The following is a 24,102-nucleotide window of genomic DNA, read 5'->3' as shown; positions in this document are numbered from 1 at the left end:
TTACAAACATCTTTTTCAATTCATTATATATCATTTCCCAGTAAGTTTTAACCTTACTACAAGACTACCACATATGATGAAAAGAACCTTCTTTCTCTTCCAACACTTATTTAATTTAGATTTATACATTTTTGCCAATGTACTTGTTGTCAGATTCCATCGATATATCCTTTTCATATAATTTTCTCTAAGGCCATAACATGCTGTAGACATCAGGAAGAACTTTCTGACAGAAAGATCTGTTTGTTAGTGGAATGGACTCCCTCAGGAGGTTGTGGACTCTCATTCACTGGAAGCTTCAAAGCAGAGGTTGGATGGCCACCTGTCATGGATGCTTTAGCTGAGATTCCTGCACTGCAGGGGGTTGGACCAGATGACCCTCAGGGTCCCTTCCAGCACTACAGTTCTTTGGTTCTATGATCAGTATGGAGGGGGTTGAAAGGGGGTGGCCAAATCAGGAGAGAAAAGGCAGTGCAGAAAGAGGAGTGATCTGTGTGTAGGAGAGAGTTGAGGAAAGTGACGAGGAGGGTGGAGAAAAAACGGAGTAAGAGTAAGAATGGGGATGCAAAGTAAGTTGCAAAAAGGAGGGAGTAGGCGGCTTGGGGATAGGGTTGAAGATGAAAGCAGGGGCATGAAAGGGCCTGAAAAACAGGAGATGGGATGAAGGTGATAATGGGTGCAAAGCAGAGCTGCAAAAAGAAGAGACCTCAGCAGTTGCATGAGATGGGAAGGGGAAGCTCTAGGGGTTTAATGTGTCAGGAATGGCAAAGAGTTTGGCAAGTGGAGGAAGCATGAGTGCAGCCTCCTGTAACTTTCCTATTGTATTACGCCTTGCAGCGGGGAACAGCACAGAGTTTATAAGGATGGGGATGTGTTGTACCCCCTGGTACAGACTCCATATTGACTTCTTTAACTCCTTCTGGCAGCTGGAAGCGGAACATTCTCAGCAGGCTGGTCAGTAGGATGAAAATTTCGGTCTTTGCCAGCTGCATTCCCAAACACATGCGAGACCCTGCGGAGGAGACAAGGGGAAAGCAGCAAGTGAGCAATAATTTACTTTCCAGTGTCCATTTCTTTGTACTCTACACAATACTATGGTGAACTAGACATAGTTAGGACAGGGAAACAATCAAGGCTGTTGTCAATTCCCTAGCCTGCTGAGTGCCAACATTTCATAGTTGATTATGAGAGGCAAACTTTGGTCAACTGCCCTGAGCAATAGCAGGATAAGTCACAAACCCAGATTGAAAGAAACTGAAAGAGATAGGAGGAGAGGGAGGAGAGGTTGTAGAAGCTGATTTCCTTGTGCTTGCACCCCTGGTTTCGGTGTCAAGGTTTCTGGGTTTCTTTGTTTATTTGGTGCTGACACAAAGAGAGCTGCAAGGCTCTAAAAAAAAATACTCAACTGCCTCTGCACAATCCCCAAGGATGATGTTCTATGAGCTTAAAAATCTTCTTCTTAATAATCTTCTTCTTAACCTTGCATTGTGCAAGAAGGTCCAGCACAGGGCTAATCATTTATTTTTATTTTAAAAAAGAAATCATAGTACTCTGAATTCGCTCTTCCCTCCCTCCCACCCAACAACATAAAATGTTTGGAAGGGTATATTGCTGGGGGGCAGGGACAATAAGGAAAGTGCCATATAATATCTGCAAGTTTAATATTCCAAGGGCAGCTCATAGAATGTCTAGTTGTAGGGTCACAGCAAACCGGGCTGAGACAAAGTCTCTGCCTAAGAGCTGCTGTCAGCCAGAGGTGACACTCTAAGACTCAGTAAAAGAACTCTTTGATGTCTTATGGGAAAAGTAGAAAACTCATTATCTCTAAGATGAATTAGGCACTTTAATTTGCCTTTCAACTGTTTCATCATCATAGTCTTAGAATACGATGGAATTCTAAGTGTAATATGAGAATTATGGCTCAACAAATCCCAGCATTGAGGTTTTCAGAAAAAAAAGGGATACAGTGATATAAGATCAGATTATAGAAAAGATTAAGACGACAGAGGTTGGAAAGGAATATTTAGAAGTTGCTAAAAAATTATGGATATTGGGATGCAGAAAGGGGGGGTATGGGGGAGTCCCGGAAAAGAGGTTTATGAAAAAATGTTATGAAATTATACGTGTTTGTATGTCTTTTTAGGTGTTTGTTTGTCTTTAAAAAATTCTGTAAAACCAATAAAAATTTTATAAAAAAAACAACAAATCCCAGCATTAACAATACAGTTGAGTGTACATTATGCATCGACCCAGGTAATCAGGCCTATTGTTCTCCGCCAGCCCACCTGAGAAGTTCATTGCAAAAGAGGTCTGAGCTGGTGCTCCAAGCTCAAACTGCATGGCTCTTACAAGCCATTTTTAAGTCTTTACACCCAGTGCTATTTTTCTAGAAAAAGAGGTGCTAAAACTTACCACAAACACCTTTTATAATGGCAATGATGCCCACCTGACAGATGCCAGAACTGAGTTCCTGTGAGTTACAGCTGAGAAAAAGCCCTGATCATACCAATAATTTAGGAACTTTCAGCACTGTAACTAAGTCAAGTTTTACTGCCTGTGCAATGCTTTCTGAATGCTGTGTGGAAAAGCAAAGGACTCTGACCTTTGGAGAGTTTCTATGTGAACCATTATAAACTTACCAAATGTGTGGTCTTTCCCCTCTTCTTTGGAAGAGGGAACTTTTGAAAAGAACTCACAAGGGCATATATTAAAGATCTAGCAGCCTATATTTCCACACTTTACTTTGCTGCATATTTTTTGATTTAAAATCTTTGCTGGGGTGTTCTCACCAAAAGAGTACTTGCCACCATACCTGGATCTTGGAATTCTCCTTTCTATATACTTATTTTTTCCCCTGACAACCAACCAGAAGAACCTGTAAAACCATGCTATATTATCATACAAAAATGGCTGGCTCATCTTTACTTTAAAACAGCATCTACAACAATTGAATAGGCATACAGTGGTACCTCGGGTTAAGTACTTAATTCATTCTGGAGGTCAGTTCTTAACTTGAAACTGTTCTTAACCTGAAGCACCACTTTATCTAATGGGGCCTCCTGCTGCCGCCGCACCACCGGAGCCCGATTTCTGTTCTTATCCTGAAGCAAAGTTCTTAACCTGAAGCACTATTTCTGGGAGTGTGTAACCTGAAGCGTATATAACCCAAGGTACCATTGTAATTATTTGTATAAAAAGGCTAAGAGATGTTTGGAAGTTAGCAATGAGGATGTCTGCTGAATTTCTGCAGGAACAATACTTTACAGCACGTGGCAGATGACATTAAACACCCAGCTCCTGAAAGATACGGGACAAAAATACTCCTTTGTTCTTTGAAAACGGAAAACTGGCACATACCCCAATCTCCTATAGAGGTCAGGATGAAAGAAGTAGAAAGCAGGGTGATTTCATTGCAGACTCAGTTCTGAGTGTGTTTCAGACCAGGCTAAATTACATCCCAGGAAAAGATGTAGGGTAGCTTTAGCCTAAACATGCATAGCAGTGCTATTCCTGCCAGAAGGATGTTATTTCTGCTCTGCCTCCCTTGCTGCTGCTGTTGTCATTTCCTGGAATCTCCCCAATAAGCATGCCTACAAATCACAACATAGCTTGGACATTGGCATTTACCTGCACCAAATGGCAGGTATTCTTCTCTAGCCACATATTGTCCGTTCTTGTCCAAAAAATGATTTGGGTTGAACTCTGTTGGCTTCTCCCATCGTGTTGGATCAAGAAGAACAGAACGCAGATCGGGAATAATAGTAGTCCCCTGCAAAGAAGAAACAATTGTAAGGGAATGCACTCAGAACACTGGATTGTCCTTCACTACCCTAGGGCTAATATTTGTGAAATTCAAACTGAATTTAAACTGGGTGGGGTTTTTGTGGGGAAAGTGGCATTTACCAGTGGCCAGATTCATCTCCAACTTTTTTCCATTTAAAAGCTGCCTGTATGGGCAGGGGAAAGGACGGTCTCATTCTCTCCATCCGTCTTTTAAAAGGGAAGACCCAAAACCAGAGGAAGACTGCTGGTCACCATATTTTCTCCTCCTTGATACATGAATAATAGAATTCTAGAGCTGGAAGGACTCCAAAGGACATCAAGTCCAATCACCTGAGATACAGGAATCTCAACTAAAGCTTAAATTACAGAAGAACATCCAACCTCTGCTTTGAAATCTCCAATGAAGGAAAGTCCACAACAGCTCTGTCAGAACTTGAAGCCATTGGTTTAGGTCCTGCCCTCTAGAGCAGGAGAAAACATGCTTTTTCTATTTTCCATGTGATAGTCCTTCAGATAGTTGAAGATGACTATCATATCTCCTCTCAGTCTCCCTTTCCCCCAGGCTTTAGCATAACTAGCTTCCTCAATCATTCCTCATAAAGCTTAATTTCCATACCCTTTATACTCTTGCTCACCCTGCTCTGCACACGTTCCAGCTTGTCAATATCCTTCTTAAACTGTGGTACCCAGAACTGGACACAGGACTCCACGTGTGGTCTGACCAAACTAGAATAGAGCAGTACTATTATTTCTGGACACTATACTTCTGTTGATGCAGCCTTGTATAGCATTAGCTTTTTTTTTAAATGCTGCATCACACTGTTGACACTATACTCCTGACAAAAAAAAAATAGCACTAGCCAATGGTGAAACAAGTCTGCAGATGGAACTCCTGCTCTTGTGTGGTTTTCTTGCTCTTCGGGTTTTAGACAACACAAGCTCCTGAATGGCTGCCTGCAACACTCAATACACTGCAGCCCAGTGATTCTGTTTGTTCTTGGGACACAGGAGTGCAGTTGTATCATGCTTCTATACCTTGGGAATGAGGAAACCACAAATCTTCACATCCTCTGTACATTGCCTGACAACCCCAAAAAGTAAGGCATATTTAAAGCGCTGTGTTTCATGAATCACAGCATTGATGTAGGGCAATTTCTTCTTATCTTGATAGCTGATTGAGTGAGCAGAACCTATGACATCTTCTATCTCCTTGTAGGCTTTATCTGAAGATAATGATAGAAACATATGGTTTATTTTGAATATTGCATCCCCCCCCCGATGGACATTTATTTCCCATAAACTTATTCCATACGATTCTGTGAATGAGTCCCTGTTTCTTACATTTATAGCCCACCTATTCCTCCAAGGAGCTCATGTCAATGTACATGGTTCTTCTCTACTATAGATCCCAGGGGTGAAAAGGGGGAAAGTGAACCTCCGCTCAGCTGTTTCCGGTTACTAGAGCTGGCTGTAGGGCTATGATCCAAGGCTGTCTGTTTTACACTTAAAAACAAACAAACATATCCTCCACCCCACAATATTTCCTACTTTCTTTCATTAATCCTCTTTTCCTTACTTGATCTTGGCAAACATCAATCAGGCTCAGGCACTTATTTCACAGCAGAGGCAATGATGGCATCTGCTGGGGACCTCTTGGCCAGTCCTCTGCATGGGATCCAACTGTTAGAGGTTGAGGTCCCTTTGCTCCCCCCCTAAAATATTTGAGGGGCCCGGACCAACCCAAAGTTGATGGATGTTACCATCCAAATGTGGACTGGGGCTTACTTGCCCCCTAATAATTTATTTGATTTGGCACCCCTGCCTCTTTATATCAAATAAATGAGCTTCTCTCAAAGAGAAAATCACCCGCTAAGCTGTGCAGAGGAAAAGGTGGCTTCATTGGCTATGTTTTAAACTGCCATTTATATTTCAAAAGATTCCAAAGTCCTTTTATCATGGCCAAAGAAAATGCAAAGAGGGAGTGAGTGAGCCCAGCAGAACTCTTCCAGGCTGAATGTTGAGCAAAGGGGAAGAGAGAAAATAAGAAAACAGGAGGCTTGTTACTGAAGTCATAATCTGTGCATTGTTTAACATTTCATATTTGTTGCAGAGTTTTAGAAGGGGTATGGCTTGTGGGCTGTCATGAAGGAACCTGGACTTCAGGATTCATCACTATACCCCTGGCAAAAACAATGACCTCTTTATGCATCTTTCTCTCCCTTCCTTTGGCCATGCCGTTTCCCAATCTTCAAATTGACAGTAAGAGCTGTTCGACAGTGGAATTTGCTGCCAAGGAGTGTGGGGGAGTCTCCTTCTTTGGAGGTCTTTAAGCAGATGCTTGACAACCATATGTCAGGAGTGCTCTGATGGTGGTTCCTGCTTGGCAGGGGGTTGGACTCGATGGCCCTTGTGGTCTATTCCAACTCTATGATTCTATGATTCTATGAATTGTCTTCCCTCTATTTGCACAGCCATTCCTCTCCTTCAGAAAAACTTTAATTGACTCACTTAGCTTCATCCACTACCCACAACTGCCTCCTGTTCCCACTTTCTTACACATTCAGACCCTCCATCTCTTCCTGTCCCAGTAATAATAGATTGGAAGCTTCCTATGGGGACAGGGCATTCAGGGCATTTTACATTTCTACTTCTGTTGACCTTGATTTTAGGTTCCAGAAACTATGTAGAAAAATGTTGGTGGGAAAAAGGGTTCTTTCTAGATGAGTAAGTCAAAAGCATTTAACTTATTTTGATAACCCTTTGTCTTCCAAAAGTTATATCATAAACTCACTTACTTTTAACTATTTCCGTTCCTTTAAGTTCCTTATTTTAGCACCTCATTAGATATGAATGAAACCTTTGAAGAATTACAGTCCACTGTCAAGAGGTCAAGAGAAGCCCAGGCTCCCATAGCTCCCTCTCTCACCTTGGATATCTGGATGACTTGCCAGGAGGAGAAGCGCCCATTTCAGAGAAACGGTGGTTGTGTCTGACCCTGCTACAAAGAGGTCAAAGATACACTGAGCCATGTTTTCTTCATTATAGTTAGACTCTGGGTCATTCCTGTTCTGATGTTGAAAATAGGGAAGGTGACATGTCATTTACATGCATTACAACCTGTCCTTCAGCACTTACTTTATCTACTTTCACCCACTTATTACCATACCACATTGTTGTTGTTTAGTCGTTTAGTCGTGTTCGACTCTTTGTGACCCCATGGACCAGAGCACACCAGGCACTCCTGTCTTCCACTGCCTCCCGCAGTTTGGTCAGACTCATGTTTGTAGCTTCGAGAACACTGTCCAACCATCTCGTCCTCTGTCGTCCCCTTCTTAGTGTGCCCTCCATCTTTCCCAACATCAGGGTCTTTTCCAGGGAGTCTTCTCTTCTCATGAGGTGGCCAAAGTATTGGAGCCTGAGCTTCAGCTTCACGATCTGTCCTTCCAGTGAGCACCATACCACCAGGAAATGCTTAATAAGGGGTCAAGGGTCCCATCACACCACCTGAGGTTACATGGGAAGGTGCCACCACCACTGCCCTGATGATGCTGCTTCCTCCCTTACCTGCATTGCACAGCAGTGCCTGCAAAGTGACAGCAGCAACAGTGGTATCCAGTTAGATCCTGTGAGATTTTGATGAAATCTCACCCAAGCTGCCACCACTGCCAGCACTGCTTCTTCACCAGTGGTGGACTACCATATTTTTCGCTCCATAAAACACACTTTTTTCCTCTTAAAAAGTAAGGGGGGATGTCTGTGTGTCTTATGGAGTGAATGTGTGGTCCCTGGAGCCAAGTTGCCGGAGTGCAGCACGCTCATGGGCTGCTCTTTGGCAGGGGGGGGGGACCGCGCTGCTCTGCCGGCAGCCTCCACTTCCCCCTGCAACCCCGGGAAGCTTTGGGAGGCTTTGCGTTGCTTTTGCTGAAGCCAGAACAGCAAGAGGGATAGCCGCGCAAAGGCTCTTCAACAACATTTGATTCAGAATATATTTTTTTCTTGTTTTCCTCCTCTAAAAACTAGGTGCATCTTATGGTCGGGTGCGTCTTATAGAGCGAAAAATACAGTAGGTGGTGCATCAACAGGGATGTTTCCCGTTAGCACTCCACTGCCCAAGGCTGTTAGCAATTTCACCCCTCCCAACCATCTTTTTAAGCCTCATTCGAACAGTTTGTTATAATACTGTTGTTGTTGTTGTTGTTGTTGTTGTTGTTGTTTTAAAATAAACATTTTAAAAGCCTTAGCCCCACCCACTAAATTGCTTCATGGATGGATTCAGAACAGGTGGTCTACAGAAAATTGGCCTGAATTGAGAGCCACAGATTGAGGCCACAAGGCACACAGCGGGGATTGTATACATTCCTGCAAAGGATAGCATGAGTTAGAACTATGCACCAACATATCCTCCACTGAAGAAAAGTGAAATTAAAAATGAAACCATTGAACCAGTAGAGCTTTCCTGTTGTCTCTGCCCATGTTTGAATGCGAGATGAACACCAATCCAGAATAATTTATGCACAGAAGCAATGCTCCAAAGGGAAGACCCCTTACTTGACACACACAAATTTCCACTCATTCACACTCACATTTGGGGTTATAGAAATACCTGGCATTTCCTACCTGTTTCAATAGATGTTTATGGATGGAAGTCAACCTACTTTAGGAACTACAATGACTATGAGGGAAATTTGGCGAAACTCGATGTGCTTTTCAGCTGAGATTCAGAATAAAAATATTGGTGTCTTGGCAAGACATTAGTATTCACATGTAGGACGGAATATAATGATTCCTTGGATGAGCAGGATTCAGTTTCAAAGCAGATACTTACTTTCTCCATCTCAAGTAGATAGAAATCAATGAAATCCTGTGGTTCATGCAGAGCCAGATTCTCCTTATGCTTCGCTATCTCCTCCTTTGCAAATGACACTACCATCTCCATGCAGGACAAGGCCTTCTTGTGGGGCCCTGGGAGATGTTTCACGAGCCATGGGAATGCTTCATACAACTAAAGGAAAGATAGCAAAAATGCTGTCATTACCATGAGGAAGCTTGGTCACATGTTTCATGTTTTGGATTAGCACTTTAATAATCTGCATAATTCTTCAGGGCTAGCATATTACTTTGAGTCTAACTGAGAAGAAGGAAGGTGTTTGCAGCTTCTACTGAATCTCACAAAAACTGGTTCTGGGAATTATCCCTAGCTGAAAATGTGAAAGAAAAACATTGCTCAATATATTTTCCAGCTCCCAGACTTCATTCCAAAACTGGGAATAATCCCAGGACTCCTCCTGGAACAAGTGAGTGATCTTTTTGCAGGAGGTGGGGATGGGTGGAGAATATGGCGCCCGGGGGGGGGGGTGGCATTCAAGTCAGTTGACATTTAAACATGAATTTGTCTAATATGCAAGTTCAAACACAGCCATCCTTTGAAATTTTTATTATTACTTATTTTATTTATTAAATTCCCCAGTTGCACTGTCAAATAATGCCCACCTTTCCGCTACAAAAAATCTTTTAAAAACAAAATTTTTCCTTTTTTCCTATTTTCTGCATTAAAGATCAATTGCATACCTTTTCTGAATACCATATATATATATATATATATATATATATATATATATATATATATATATGCAGGTTTTGGTGTTTTCAGGTATCTTCCCGTGTAAGAGTTGGGGTGTCTAGGCGACGTTTCGACGAGGTCTCACTCGTCATCTTCAGGCTGGTGCTTTCGGCTTCTTGTTACTAGAACAGAAGCCGAAAGCACCAGCCTGAAGATGACGAGTGAGACCTCGTCGAAACGTCGCCTAGACACCCCAACTCTTACACGGGAAGATACCCGAAAACACCAAAACCTGCATTCCTGTACCCGTGAAAATCTACGAAAGCAAATATATATATATATATATATATATACACAAAAAAAAAAGTTGTACATTTATGTCGTTTGTGACAAGGGAAACAAAGTTCATAACAACAAAACAAAAAACCCCCCCAAAACTCATATATTCTGACAATAAATCTTAGTGTACAGCTAACTTCCTGTCGTCTCCATACTTCACTTAGTATTTACTAACTTATTGCATAAACATATCCATTCCTTTTATAATAAAGTATTATTTCTCCTATATCCTTATTTCTTGCTTAATATAGCTACAAAGGATATTCAAAGGCTATGACTGAGTTCAAACTGCAACAACTGTTCTTAAGATATGTTTTTAAAACTTCCCATTTTGCAATACAATGGTACCTCTGGTTACGAACGTAACCCGTTCCGGAGGTCCATTCTTAAGCTGAAACCGTTCTTATCCTGAGGGGCACTTTTGCTAATGGCACCTCCCACTGTGCGCACGCCTCTGACGCGCGACTTCCACTCGCATCCTGGGGCAAAGTTCACAACCAGGAGCACCTACTTCCAGGTTAGAGGAGTTCGTAACCCGAAGCGTGCGTAACCAGGAGCATTCATAACCAGAGTTACCACTGTAAATACTTGTTTTGAATTATCTTTCATTTTTCGGTTAATTTGGCTAGCATATTCAACTAATTTTTGTAACCATTCTGACCTGAAAGGGATTTTATCTCTCTTCCAGTTAGTCGCCATTAGGATTCTCGTGGCGACAGTGGCATATAATTAGATTTAAACCTAATCTATCTTCTCCAACACTCTATCCTCTATCATAATGGATTCCAGATGGCTGAATGGGGGCCCTAAGATCCTTGGGAGACCTCTCTGGCTCAGTAGGAATGAAAATGTCTACTCACAGAATGCTGGATGCTGCCTTGAAATTTTAGGACAAAATCTATGGCTTCTATCAGCTTCCGGAACTTTTCATCTTCAAGAGCAAACCGGTACCCAAAAACTACAGCACATATCACGTTGGAGACTGAATTAGTGATGGGCATGGAGGGGTCAAGTGGTTGTCCTGCAAAATAAAGTTATACCAATGTGAGTTCAGCTGCTCCTGTTCATGCTGAGAGTGGGATTTTATGGTGGTCAAGAGAAACCTGCTGTGATCTCCAGCACAATGGGGCAGTGTGTCTCACAGAAGGGTTGGTGGTTCAAGTCCACCCAGGGACAGCTGTGGTCAGAATTCCTGTATTGCAGGGGATTGGACTAGATGACTCTCTGGGTCCCTTCCAAGTCTACCATTTTGTGATTCTAAAGCATATTACATTCCTTTCCAAAATGGACAGAGGCAGTACACATAGATTTCTGCAGACTGGAAAATAAGAAAACCCATCACCATCACATTGGATCATGTACCCTTTGAACTTGCAATGACCTCCACAAGCTGACGGGCCTCCTCTGCTATTTGGTGCTCCATGCCTTTCTTCCCCAGTCCCAGCTTCCGCATAGTAACCACTCCAAGCCGTCTCTGTTGCTTCCAGACGTGATCATTTGAGAATATAATACCTATGGGAAATCATTGAGAAATTATTATTTACAGAAATTAATGTAAATAACTAAGTTGCCAGCCTGGAAGAAACTATGTTCACTGAAGTTAATGTCCTTGAATTTAATAACTACTTGGTCTCTCTGAAGCAAAGAATTAGAAGATGATGCAGAATCCGTCTCAGAGTATTATATGGGCATCTCTACGATATTGGTGTAACAGAACCTCACTTTCTATTGTCTTTTGTCATTCAGAAATTCATTATTCATTATTGTGTGATAACAGAACAGAAATCAGGTGGTCCCAGTAGTCCCTGCACTTTACAGTATCAGAAAAATGTGAGATCTCCAGATATGTGATATCTACGATGGGGGATTTTGTCTAGCGTTTAAAATTATGGAAAACTCAGGTGATACCTGCAAGTTCAGTCTTTGTTGCACAAACAACCAGTGTTGATAAAGATAAACCCAACTCCTTCTGTGGCATTAGCTATCATTCATTCATTCATTCATTAGCTATCCCTCCCAGTTTGGTGTCATCTGCAAATTTGATGAGCATCCTCTCAATTCCTCCACCCAAGTCATTTATAAAGACATTGAACAACAACATGCCCAGGTAAGAACCTTACAGCACCCCCTTGTCCTCCTTTCCAAAATGATGAGGAACTATTAATGAATTTGGGTTCTGTCAGTCATCCAGCTACAAATCCACCTAACAAGTACCTCATTCATTTTAGCAACTTCCTTGCAAGAATATAATGGGGGGTTTTGTCTTTGACTTCTGGGAAATGAAATTGCCAGTGAGGCAATGGAGGAATTTGCCGGACCTTACATTCTTGGCAGAGTTTGAGTTCCAACAGATATCAGGGAAATTGAAGTCTCCCATGACTCTCCTTTTTTGAATGTTTGGTATTCTGTTCTAGGGAGGCAGCATCTAAGTCTTCAGTCTGGTTTGGCAGTCTATAGCAGAGTCCCACAGTAAGGTCACTGATGTTTCCCTCTTATACAGTTTTTACCCATATAGTCTCAATCTGCTTTCCTTGCTCAAGGTCTCTTCAACAGGTGTATACTTTGTATTGTTTTTCACTCATATTTAGTTGTTGTTTCTGCACTGTTTTAAAACCATTTTAGCTGTTTTTATATGTCTATATTTTGCTGTGAGACATTCAAGCAGAAGGCAATTGATAAATTAATAAGTGACGATGATGGTGACTGCCCACTGGGTCTACCCTAAGTAGGATTATTGTTCAGTACCACCAAACTTGCCAACAGAGGTCCGTATAGTAAAAGCTCTGGTTTTCCCAGTAGTAATGTATGGAAGTGAGAGCTGGACCATAAGGAAGGCTGATCGACGAAGAATTGATGCTTTTGATGGTATCTGCAGGAGGCACTCACCCACAGAGTCTGGTTATTGACTAGGTATATAAGGAATGAGATAATCTTTTGAGCATCTTGATCCCAAGTTGTATGTGCCTTTATACACCAAAACCAACATCATGAAATTATTCTGTGAGCCACCCCAATATTTTGTGATGAAGGGCGGTATATAAATTTAATAAATAAAATAAAATAAACCCAGTAGCTAATTGGCAGCCAGTGGAATTCTTTCAACTGTGGCATAACATGTTGGCTGTTTGTGCCCCCATGAGCAGTTGACCCATAGCATTATTCATCAGCTGCAGCTTCTGGACCATTCGCAAGGGCAGTCCCAAAAAACAAACATTGCAGTAATCCAACCTGAAGGTTACTAGTGCATGAATGGCAGTAGTTAGGCTATCCATAAAACACTTGCTAGATGATTGGGTTGCATCTAGGTAAGTTTTACTCACAGAAGACTCATGGAAATTAATAGACCTTCATTAGCCATGCACATTAATTACAATAGGTCTACTGTAGGACTAGCATTGGCTCCAACAACCCATTTCCTGCAGTTAATAGAGAAGCTTTGTTCTGTTTATCCAGGCAGTCATTTAAATTTTTCTCTGGGGGAAATACCAGTAGATTGTCTCATTCTTCACTACTCACCCTTTCCTTTTGTGTTAAAGAAAGACGGCACTGGTCGCTCGTCAAATTGTTCAGAGTGGTCAATTAGAGCTTCTTTCACTGCTTGGAATCCAGACAGGACTACAAGGGGTATATGTCCCGTCCACATGGTGTAAACGTTTCCATATTGCTTTGCCATCTACCATTTGGGTCAAAAGAGAGGAGAGGAATGTTATGTTCAAAGTAAACAGTTAAGTATTTCAACTTAACACATGAGCCTTCCTTACCTCTACAGCTTCTCACAGCTTCTTTTGCCAGCATCTCCCTCCCTCCCTCCCTCCGTCCCTTCCTTCCCAACCCATTTGTTTTACTCTCTCTTGAACATTTTGTGCAGGGATGTGGAAACTGGAGCCCACCAGTGACTGTAGAACTGCAACTCCCTGCCCATTGGCCATGATGGTTGGAGCAGATGGGCATTGTAGTCTGGAGGGCACCAGGTTGGCATAAACTGGGCTAGATCACTGGGTCAGGTTTCTGACCCACGGTGGGTCACAGCAGGAGCATCGCCACCAGACAAATATATGGTAAGGAATTAAAAAGAGGTCTCCCAAATATATCTCTGGGCTAGAGATTATTACCAATTTCAGATGTTTTAAAAGTTATGTTCTTATCTGATGGCTGAGTAGTCTTGTATTCTTTGAATTGTTTTCTCTGGAAAAAAATGGCTTATAAATGGCTTAAATAAACAAATAAATGAAAGAAAATATGGACTGACAAGGAGTGAATTCTTGCGGAGAAGGCAATGGAAAACTACCTGTTTTGATTTTCTATCTAGCTTAGATTGCTGCAATGTGTTATACATAGGGCTGCATCTAACAATGGTTCAGAAATTTCAGATAGTGCAGAATTCAGTGGCCAGGTTGCTCATCAGGAGAAGACTGTTTGAGCATATTACACTGATTCTGCTCTGACTGCATTGGCTGCCAATTAGTTTCTGGGCCCAATTAAAAGTATTGGTTTTGATCTACAAAGCCTTAGGATCTCAATGCCTCAAGGACTCCCTCTCCCCATATGATCTGATCAGGACCCTGCAATCATCATCTGGGGCTCATCTTTGTGTGCTTCCTCTACAAGAGGTCCAGGGGATGGCAACACAAAAACTGGCATTTTCTGTAGTCTCTCCTTTTTGTGGAATGTTCTCCCAAGGGAGGTTCAGCTGATGCCTTCATTACACACTTTTAGGTGTTTAAGACGAAACTGTTGCTCTTCAACCAGACCTCTTGCTGATTAACATCTTACACCTTTTCAAAATTTGTTTGTGGGAAGGGTTACTGGTTTGTTAGTTTTTTGTTCTTGTTTTTATCGTGTGTTTTATGTATGTTGTATTCTGTTGTTGTTGTTTAGTCGTTTAGTCGTGTCCGACTCTTCATGACCCCATGGACCAGAGCACGCCAGGCACTCCTGTCTTCCACTGCCTCCTGCAGTTTGGTCAAACTCATGCTGGTAGCTTCAAGAACACTGTCCAACCATCTCGTCCTTTGCCATCCCCTTCTCCTTGTGCCCTCAGTATGGAGCAGGAACCGGCAAGCCATTCCACTATCCCTGCCAAGAAAACTCCATGGACAAAGACAACAGGCATGTTGTATTCTAACTTATAGAAAACACCCGAAGGCAGCCTTGTATTGGGAAGTTTTTAACATTTGACGTTGTATTATGTTTTTATATTCTGCTGGAAGCCACCCAGAGTGGCTGGGGATACCTAGCCAGATGGGTGGGGTATAAATAATAAAATTATTATTAATTATTATTATTGTTATTAGGTTGTGAACTGCCCTGAGCTGTGGATTAAGGGTGATATTTATAAATTTAAGGACTAATAATAGCTACATGTGAGCGACAAGCTCCTTCATTTTCTTGGAAAGAGATGATGAGCTCCTACTTCATTGCCAAGGGAACGTTGTGCCCATTAATCTGTTGGAAGGCGGGAGGTTCCCAGCATTCTAGGTCATAGGCAGAATACAATGGAAGAGAAGGAAGATAAATTCCAGAGCTTATCATAATAAGCTGTTTGATTAGCTCAGCTTTTGATTTGCAAGATGTGTTTCAGAGATAAGCCTCCTTAATCCAGCAGCTACAAGCAAGGTACACAGTAATAATATTAAAACTAATGTAAAAGGACAAGGTTCTTATTAATATTGAAAGGCACAAAACCATGTAAACAAGGTCAGTTATATTAGAATAATTAGGACATGGGTAGCTAAGTGAAATCAGCAACATGCCAAAAAGTTGCTGCATTTTCTATATGGCAAGTGTTGAATTGTAAATGGTAGCAAGATCAGCCTGTGAACTTCCTGTCCCAGTGCCATTTCTTTCACAGTGGCAGTCAAGGGCAAAGTTTGTAATACAATGCTCTGGGCGAGAACCAAATTTGTCACCCCCAAATAAACCTTCGCAGTTAAGGATCTTCTCAGTTTTGCACACACAACCTCGGTGCCCTCAGTGCTGGACCTCAGTGGAGACTGAATGATGGGGGCGGAGGCGCTCCTTCAGGTTTACTGGGCCGAGGCCATTTAGGGCTTTAAAGGTCAGCACCAACACTTTGAATTGTGCTCAGAAATGTACTGGGAACCAATGTAGGTCTGGTGCAATATGGTCTCAGCTGCCACTCCCAGTCACCAGTCTGGCTGCCGCATTCTGGACTGGTCAGTGGCGTAGCGTGGGTTGTCAGCACCCGGGGCAAGGCAAGTAATTTGCGCCCCCTAACCCGTGGATTTTGCGCCCCCTAACCCGTGGAGCGCAGCCCCCCAGATGTTGCGCCCGGTGTGGCCGGCCCAGCCTGCACCCCCCACGCTACGCCACTGTAGCACAGAACACCATCCCTAATCCTGCAACTGCAAAAAGTTCTGCAACACAGCACAACAGACCGTGCAAAAGGATCGTTGTTGATGCTTTTATTAAAAAAATGTAAACAACAGCCATCTTTATTTACACTATGAGCTAACTGTCTGAGATGGTTAAAACCAATCCCAAAGGGCCCTTACAAACAGTAGATTATGCTACATTTTCCTTGTTTAAATCCACAATGTTTTGGTTTTTTTAAATGCACTCTACCTCCCCACCCTTATACCCTTTCCACCCAAGACGTACACCTGATGCCTTTGTCACACATTACATGCACCCAACCCCTTCCCTGCAGTCAGCTAGATTTCCCTCGCAATAAACGTGGGTGGGTAGGTACCGGAGAAGGGAAACCTGAAAAGAGGAAGTGGCTGCTTTCCTGCATTCTGCCTCAGGGTCTTACTGCCCACCCTGCTCTGTTTCGTTGCTGTGTTTGCTCAAACGGAACAAAGAGCAGGGAAAGCCCCTCCCCTCCAGGCAGAGAGAGAGAGGCGCCCTCCACGAGTTGTCGAGCTTGGGCAACGGCTGCGCGGCCGACGGCGAGGCGCTAAGGCGCCGGCTCCCCAGGCTGCAGCGCTTGGCCAGGCGCTACACTTGCATGCCTGGCCGCGCCCAGCTCGCCTCAGCGCAGCGGAAAACAGAAGCAGTGGCGGAGACGACGACCCCCCACCCCAACCAAGCCTCGATTGCTTGTCCCTTCCCTCTGGACTCGTGCCTCCCCCAGGTGTTGCGCCCGGTGCGGCTGGCACCCCTGGCACCCCCCACGCTACGCCACTGGGACTGGTTATAGTTTCTGGGTCACCTTCGAAGGTAGTCCTACATAGAGTGCATTGCAGTAATCCAAGCAGGAGATAACTAGAGCACACACCACTCTGGTGAGACAGTCTGCAGGCAGGTAGGGCCTCAGCCTGCGTACCAGATGGAGATAGGAGACAGCTGCCCTGGACACAGAATTGACCTGCACCTCCATGGAAAATTGTCAGTCCAAAATGACTCCCAGGCTGCGCACCTGGTCTTTCAGGGGCACAGTTACCCATTCAGGACCAGGGAGTCCCCCACACCTGCTCGCCCCCTGCCTTCCAAAAACAGTACTTCTGTCTTGTCAGGATTTAGCCTCAATCTGTTAGCTGCCATCCAACCTCCAACCAATCTGAGTAGGCTGAAAGCAAAGAGTAAGGTTACCGTAACTTCTGTCATAGAGCTTCAGTATGCTGACGACAACGTAGTATGCACACACACAGAGGATGACCTCCAAACCACGTTAAATATCTTCACAGAAGCTTACGAAAATCTTGGCCTATCGCTCAACATCCAAAAACCAAAAAAACCAAAGTGCTGCACCAACAAGTACAAAACAACCCCTCTGCAGCACCACAAGTCCAACTCAATGGTGCAATGTTGGAAAATGTTGATCATTTCTCCTACCTGGGCAATTATCTTTCCACAAGGGCTGACATTAATGCCAAAATCCACCATCGCCTGAGCTCTGTGAGTGCAGCATTCTCCCAGCTAAAGTGCAGAGTGTTTAAGGACCAGGACATTCACAGGGATATCAAAATGCTTGTTTACAAAGCTTGTTTACTGCATGCTTGTGAAACATGGACCACTTATAAATGCCATCTCCAATTCCTCGAAAGATTCCATCAATGGTGTCTCAAAATGTTTTTATACTTCACTTGGGAAGACAGGCAAACTAATGCCAGTGTACCGGAAGAAGCAAAGATCACCATTGTCAAAGCAATGATTCTTCAACATCAACTTCATTGGACTGGTCATCTTCCAAAGCAACTACTCTATTCTGAACTAAAAAATGGAAAGTGTAATGCCAGTGGTCAACAGAAGAGCCTTAAAGACTCTCTCAAGGCAAATCTTAAAAACGTAGTATAAACACTGACAACTGGGAAACAGTGGCCTGCGAGCACTCCAGTTGGAGAACAGCCTTTACCAAAGGTGTCATGGGCTTTGAAGACACTCAAACTCAAGACAAAAGGGAGAAACTTGCTAAGAGGAAGGCATGCTTGGCAACCCTCGCCATGATCAACTCCCACCCAGAAACCTATGTCCCCATTGTGGAAGGTTGTATGGATCCAGAATAGGCCTCCACAGTCACTTAAAGACTCACTGTTAAGTCTATGTTCATGGAAGACAAACTTACTTGGCTACAGGTGATGGAAGAAGAAGGAGGAGGAGTTGCTCTTGGTGAGATTATTACCTGGAGATTAGTGTTTACTGCCGAGATCCATTAAGAATGATTTGCTATTTTATTAAAAGTGTTTCTAGTTTGAGTGACCAATATGAAGATTTTCCAAGGCTTAAGAAATTGAGTAGCATATGCAGGTTATTATCTGTTGAAAGGTTGCCATGAATGAATGCTGCGGACCTACGTTCCCTGTCATTTTTTAATGCCTTTTCTTAAATGTATCTGTTTGGTGCTGTGGGGTTTAGATATGATGTGCATATGCACCAGAAGTGATAGCTCCAAAAGACTTGAAAAATGCAGGCAAAGATTTTCATGTTAAATCTCTGGTTGGTCATAATCATAAGTGTTATGCGCTTACATACACTTTAGACTACAGACTCCACTAACCCAGAAATAGTACCTCGGGTTAAGAACTTTGCTTCAGGATGAGAACACAAATCGTGCTCCGGTGGCACAGTGGCAGCAGGAGGCCCCATTAGCTAAAGTGGTGCTTCAGGTTAAGAACAGTTTCAGGTTAAGAACGGACTTCCGGAACGAATTAAGTACTTAACCTGAGGTACCACTGTATAATGGAGAGCAAGTGGTGAGTGGGCAGCGCCAAATTTTAGCGCTGCACAGGGAGCCACTGAAATTTGAGAGCCCCAAATCCTCCTCTTCTTCCATCATTGTTCTATCAAATTTTTATCTGCATGGCAGCTTCTAGGTCTGCCTGTGTATGGCCTATATAACACAGTGGCAGTGGCAGGAATGAACTAATTCAGATTAACAGATTCACAGAATTAATTCCAAAATCTCTGAATTGCTTTTGTTTTCTTTTGTTTGTTTGTTTATTAAATTTGTTAGTTACTTTTACTTGCCCTTATTACACCTGAAAGTAGTTTGTAAAAATTCTGGGTGACTTGAAAAGGAATTAAGTTACTTTTGCAATGGAACCTTGGATGATTTTTAATTAAATTCAGTTTTAATTTTAATTCAATGATTTTTAAGTTAGGAGTTTCATCGCATTTAATTGTGTCTTAAATTGTGGCCCTTGCAGTTAGCATTTAAACCCATGGTACTGTTTAAGCTTAAATACCAGAATGGTTGGGGAAAATTGATAAAACAATTATTGACATTAGACTGAGTTATTACTAAGAAGTACCTTAATGAAAGTATCTTCACGAAGCTTCGCCCCGGATTTCCACAAACCTCCAATGAGAGGAAGCGGAAAAGGTCCTGGAGGATATTGCCTGCGTGACCAGAGTTGTTTCAGGAAGTGCAGAATCAGAAGAACCACCAGGACAGCAATCAAAAATGTCCTTATCTCCATCCTTCTCTTTCACCTTGTTTCTTTCTAGGATTCCTGGTTAGGTTCAACTCTCCTTCTTCAAGAGCTTTTTGATCCCTCAGAGACCTTGGCTTTTCTCTCTCTCTTTATATACTCCATTACTAAAAGCAATAAAGCAACAAAGGTTCTGACACCCCATCAAATAGCCCTGTAATGAGACCTCGTGGCATGCACCACAGCCAGACTCTATAATCATTCTTATGTGTGTCACTCAAATGTCCGGGGGGTGTGTGTTTAATATGAATTGCAATTAGAATTCTAGGTAGTGTAAGACTGATTTGTGCCACAAACATTCAGGGAAATGCATACCATACATTCATGAAATTAAAAAAGTATGTGAGAAAAGGCCTGCTTCATCAGACCAATCAGTCCTATTGAGTGCAAGTGCCCACGGGAAGCCCTCAGGCATGACATTAAGGCAATATCCCTCACCCACTATTGTTCTCCAGTATTTGCAGCATCTGATCCTGGAAATCTGGCATTGTCCAAGGGTGCAATGGGAAGCCTGAGCCCCCCACCCCACCCACTTGCTGCCTCCTTGTTCACGAGGTGGTTCCCTATTTTTCTCCCTTGAAAAGTACATAGAGCTAAAGGAGGAAGCTGGGACATGGGCCTGCTTTCCCACATCTTCTTTCTGCTCCATGTGTACTGGATCCAACTTTGGAAAAGCAAAGTGTGTATGGGCACATTCTCCTTCTCTCCTTCTCCTTTGGTGGTGGTGGGGCTCATCTGGGAGCCAAGTGCATGGTGCTCATAGGCAGGGATAGCCAACCTAAGGCCCAGGGGCTGGATGCATCCCAATTGCCTTCTCAATCCGGCCCCCGGATGGTCCGGGAATCAGCATGTTTTTACATGAGTAGAAAGTGTCCTTTTATTTAAAATGCATCTCTGGGTTATTTGTGGGGCCTTCCTGGTGTTTTTACATGAGTAGAAAGTGTCCTTTTATTTAAAATGCATCTCTGGGGTTATTTGTGGGGCATAGGAATTCATTCATCCCCCCCCCCAAAAAAAAATATATATAGTCTGGCCCACCACATGGTCTGAGGGACGGTGGACCGGCCCACGGCTGGAAAAGGTTGCTGACCCCCGCGACTAATCCCAAATTCCCAAGGTGTCCATGGGCCTAAAAAGGTTTGTGATCCCTCCTGGAAATGGAAGAGAATCATCATGAATGATGTCCATTAGTAGTGTATCCTTCACGAACTTGTCTAATATCCCTTTAAAGTCATTTAAATTGGTAGCATCATGGTTGTGTGAATGTTTTCTTTCTTTCTTTTATATTTCCATGGATTTCTCTGCTTCATCTCTCTAATGCTCAGGGAAGTCTGAGGTATCTGTCATATAGCCTTGATTTTCCAAACCATGCCTACAGGCAGGTCTGGCACAGCCTTTAAGTGGGGTGAAGCCATTTCCTCAAATGGTGGCCTGTGTCACATCTTTTTTGCCTACTTCACATCATTGAGTGTCATCGGTGTGACTGGAGTGGTGTTTTGTTAGAATTTAGTTCCAGGTGGGTGAGTGGATTTTGGATAATATCTGACTAATATTGGAGCCAGCGCGGTGTTCAGCCCTGTCAGGCGCATCTGGGTCAATGCTCTCCAATGGGGCCACATTGTGCAAGACAGGTTCAGATGCCAAATAAACAGGGAGCATGCAATAAACAGAGAGGAGTTTCCAAGGGCTTTGAGCAGCTGGCAGCTAGCTCAGAAAGATGGGAGAGATTAAATCCTTCCTTCAGTCCATTCACCTCCTGGACCTCATTGGTTTTGGTTAATTTGGCTGAATTATTCCGATTGCAAATTCTATAGTTGTTACATTTTAATAAATATAACCAGTTAGCCACCTTTCTGGTCTTGAGTCTTCTTGGGTGTGTTGGCAATTAACCATTAGTACAGTGGTACCTTAGTTCTCAAACTTAATCCATTCCGGGAGTCCATTCGACTCCTGAAACCATTCAAAAACCAAGAAACAGCTTCCAGGTGGCTGCAGGAGCTTCCTGCAGTCAAGCGGAAGCTGTGTTGGACGATCAGCTTCCAAATAACATTCGCAAACCAGAACACTTACTCCCGGGTTTGTGGCATTCGGGAGCCAAAATGTATGAGTACCAAGGCATTCAAAAACTAAGGTACGACTGTTCTTCAAAAGAACTGGGTATTAGTTATTTAGGAACAGCAGAATGAGGAGAGATGGTTTCAGGAAGCGGAGAAGGAATCTTGATTTCATGTGCCCTGGAGACCAAGATAGGCAGCAGAGCAAAAAGGAGGCACGTTCTGGGCTGCTGCTGCTGTGTGCCCCTCCACTGAATACTAAAGGTTGTATATATGTGTAAAATAAGCCATACTCTTAAAACACTATAGCCTCTGCCATGTCTCAACTCCCAACAGAAACATGACCCTGGGTGGGTGTCTGGAACCCTTGTGGCTGGATGATGAGGAGTGGAGGGAGGATCTATCTGGAGAACCCCCTAGGGAAGCCTCAGAAGAGGCAGGCTTAGAGTCAAGGGAGTGGTGGTGGGACAGGTCAGAGGATGAAAGGGCAGCAGAATAGTTGGACTTAACTGTCAGGGGACTTAACTGTCAGGGGTCCTTTACCCTTACCTTTTAAACAACTCAACACCCTGAAGAAACTACACTTCCTATTATTCTCTGGGGGAATCCATGACTGTTGGTGCAGGTGGTGCCTGGTACTGAACTTGCACTTTATGCTGCTCATGAACCAACATCCTTCACATGGATAAATAAGGAAGCATTTCCTTCTATGCAGCGGAAACCAAACAGTGTGCACTTGAAGAATAATAAGTTGGTAGCATCAGATAGATAAGAAACCTGGGAATATAATAATTATACTATGATATCTGATGTGAATTAGCCTATAAATATGGCACACAGGTAAAGCTTGTTGATTAATGCAATATGGATGACTCAAGACCTAGCAAACCTCTCCAAACACAATGCCAGAGCAGGGTCATTGGCAGGTGCATAATGGCAGTGGCAGGTGAAGGGAGGCCACAATAATGACACAGGAGACAGGTATTGGGTTGTATAAGGCCACAACGTGATTGACTGCAGGAAAGAGTAGGTTTGGCTAAGGCATTGGGCACGTGTCCTGCATCAGGCAGCCCGCCTGCTATCTGATAGTAACTTGTGTTGGGGAGTCACCCCCAACGTGAATTGAATGGCACAATCCCACACAGGCTGCCATTGGGAGAGGTGTTTTGGTCCATTGGTCTCCCAGAGTCACCCCTCCTGGACCCCCCTACCTAGGTACCCCTGTGACTAAGGGTGCAACCCAATGCCTTTTTTGACAAAGTTGTGAAAACCTACAAGCTGGTCAATTTGCTTGCCCTCCCTGGCCCCAAATATGCTGACCAAATAAACCACAGCAAGGTCCATAGGTAATGTGCACACTTCCCCCTCAGGCAGGCCCCTAAGGACTGGGTGGGTGGGGAAATCCCAGAATGACTGGCTAACAGGGTGGCCAACACCTGGCCACCCCCTTAAATGCTTGCAGCCCCCAAGCCCCAGCCCTCAATTGGCTGAGCAGGCAATGCCCGCCCTTACCTGAGGGCCCGATGCAGCCAGAGGTGAGCAATGCCAGCCATTCCCTCCCCTGGCTGCGCCAGAAGATGGCAGCCTTCCTGAACCCACCACGGCTGTGCCATGTGACAGTGGCTGCCCATCCAGAGTCTCAGATGAGTGGATAGAACGGAGACTTGGAGACTCATAAGTCATTCCCCCCCCCAAGTAAATAGAATACAAGCAGAATGCCCACAGTCATGGCTTCCCTCAGTGGCGATGTTGCCAAGACTTGGCCCCTCCTGCTTCCTCCTAAAGCCCCTCCTCTGGATGTTTCCCAAGCAGGCATAAACTCTGGTGGGAAGGGTCCCCCTTGGGCTTTCTGAGCCTTCTGTTCAGCTACATGCAAAGACCTGCATGACATTGGAGTCAAGGGAGGAGGTGGGACCAGGTAGCTGCTGAGAAGCTGTTTCAGCTTTTTGGTTGCAGCTTCTTCCTCTTCTCTTGGAGGTCCCAGACCTGAGGTGCCTTCCTCTGCTCCCTGCCCTGCCTCTGAAGGGTTTTCTTCCTCTGGCTCTTCTTTTTCCCTTGAGCCTGTTGCTTCTTCTGCCTCCCAGGCTCCCTCCTCCTCTGACATGTCTTCAGAGTCCCACCACCACAATCCTGGCTGTGAGTCTTCCTCCTCTGCTGCTTCCCTAAGGTGCTCCCCAGCTGGAGCCTCCAACCACTCCTCTTCATCCAGGAAGTCCTTGGCACACAACCATGATAAATTATTATTAAAATTATTATTGGCTGTTAAAAATGAATTACATCAATAGTCACGGGTAAACAATTGCGGCACAGAAAAATATCTGCTTCAAAAGCAATTGTGTTCTCAAATGAATTCTTTGCTGGGGGTTCACTATAAAACCCTTGATGATTGTGAAAATATTTTTGTAGACTTTACTTCACAATAGAAAAGACTTGAAACAGAATCCAAAACTCTGTGTAATAAAACAAAAGGGTG

The 24,102-nt window shown here is 43.6% G+C and overlaps 1 protein-coding gene and 1 long non-coding RNA gene across 2 annotated transcripts; both read right to left on the bottom strand.

The window, feature by feature from the left end:
* Nucleotides 1–19,631, bottom strand: LOC308584994 (cytochrome P450 2J2-like). The gene is made up of 9 exons (XM_081190416.1): nucleotides 19,396–19,631; nucleotides 13,199–13,355; nucleotides 11,045–11,194; nucleotides 10,543–10,703; nucleotides 8,609–8,785; nucleotides 6,710–6,851; nucleotides 4,819–5,006; nucleotides 3,628–3,769; nucleotides 1–1,012 (listed from the first exon to the last, which is right to left on the bottom strand). Exons 1-9 carry the CDS (start codon nucleotides 19,561–19,563, stop codon nucleotides 825–827), a joined length of 1,473 nt encoding a protein of 490 aa, XP_081046542.1. The 5' UTR covers nucleotides 19,564–19,631; the 3' UTR covers nucleotides 1–824.
* On the bottom strand, nucleotides 14,393–18,578 carry LOC308585252. Its single transcript, XR_014007198.1, has 2 exons — nucleotides 16,830–18,578; nucleotides 14,393–15,850 (listed from the first exon to the last, which is right to left on the bottom strand). It is a non-coding gene; the product is annotated as an uncharacterized lncRNA (long non-coding RNA).
* Nucleotides 19,632–24,102: the final 4,471 nt, after the last annotated feature.

The sequence above is a fragment of the Podarcis bocagei genome (assembly GCF_964188305.1).
Source record: "Podarcis bocagei genome assembly, chromosome: 4".
Taxonomy (NCBI): Eukaryota; Metazoa; Chordata; class Lepidosauria; order Squamata; family Lacertidae; genus Podarcis; species Podarcis bocagei.
Note: the sequence above shows the minus strand (reverse complement) of the source record. Positions and strands in the feature narration are given on the sequence as shown.

Bases quoted from the DNA above. Each gene is read 5' to 3' on its own strand.
- LOC308584994 (XM_081190416.1), bottom strand. From the start codon at position 19,563: ATGGAGATAAGGACATTTTTGATTGCTGTCCTGGTGGTTCTTCTGATT. The intron at 8,786-10,542 runs GTGAGTAGACAT...TCTTTCCTTTAG, and splicing joins AAGGCAGCATCCAGCATTCT to TTGTATGAAGCATTCCCATG. The intron at 3,770-4,818 runs GTATAGAAGCAT...TCTTCTTTGCAG, and splicing joins GTGGTTTCCTCATTCCCAAG to GGGACTACTATTATTCCCGA.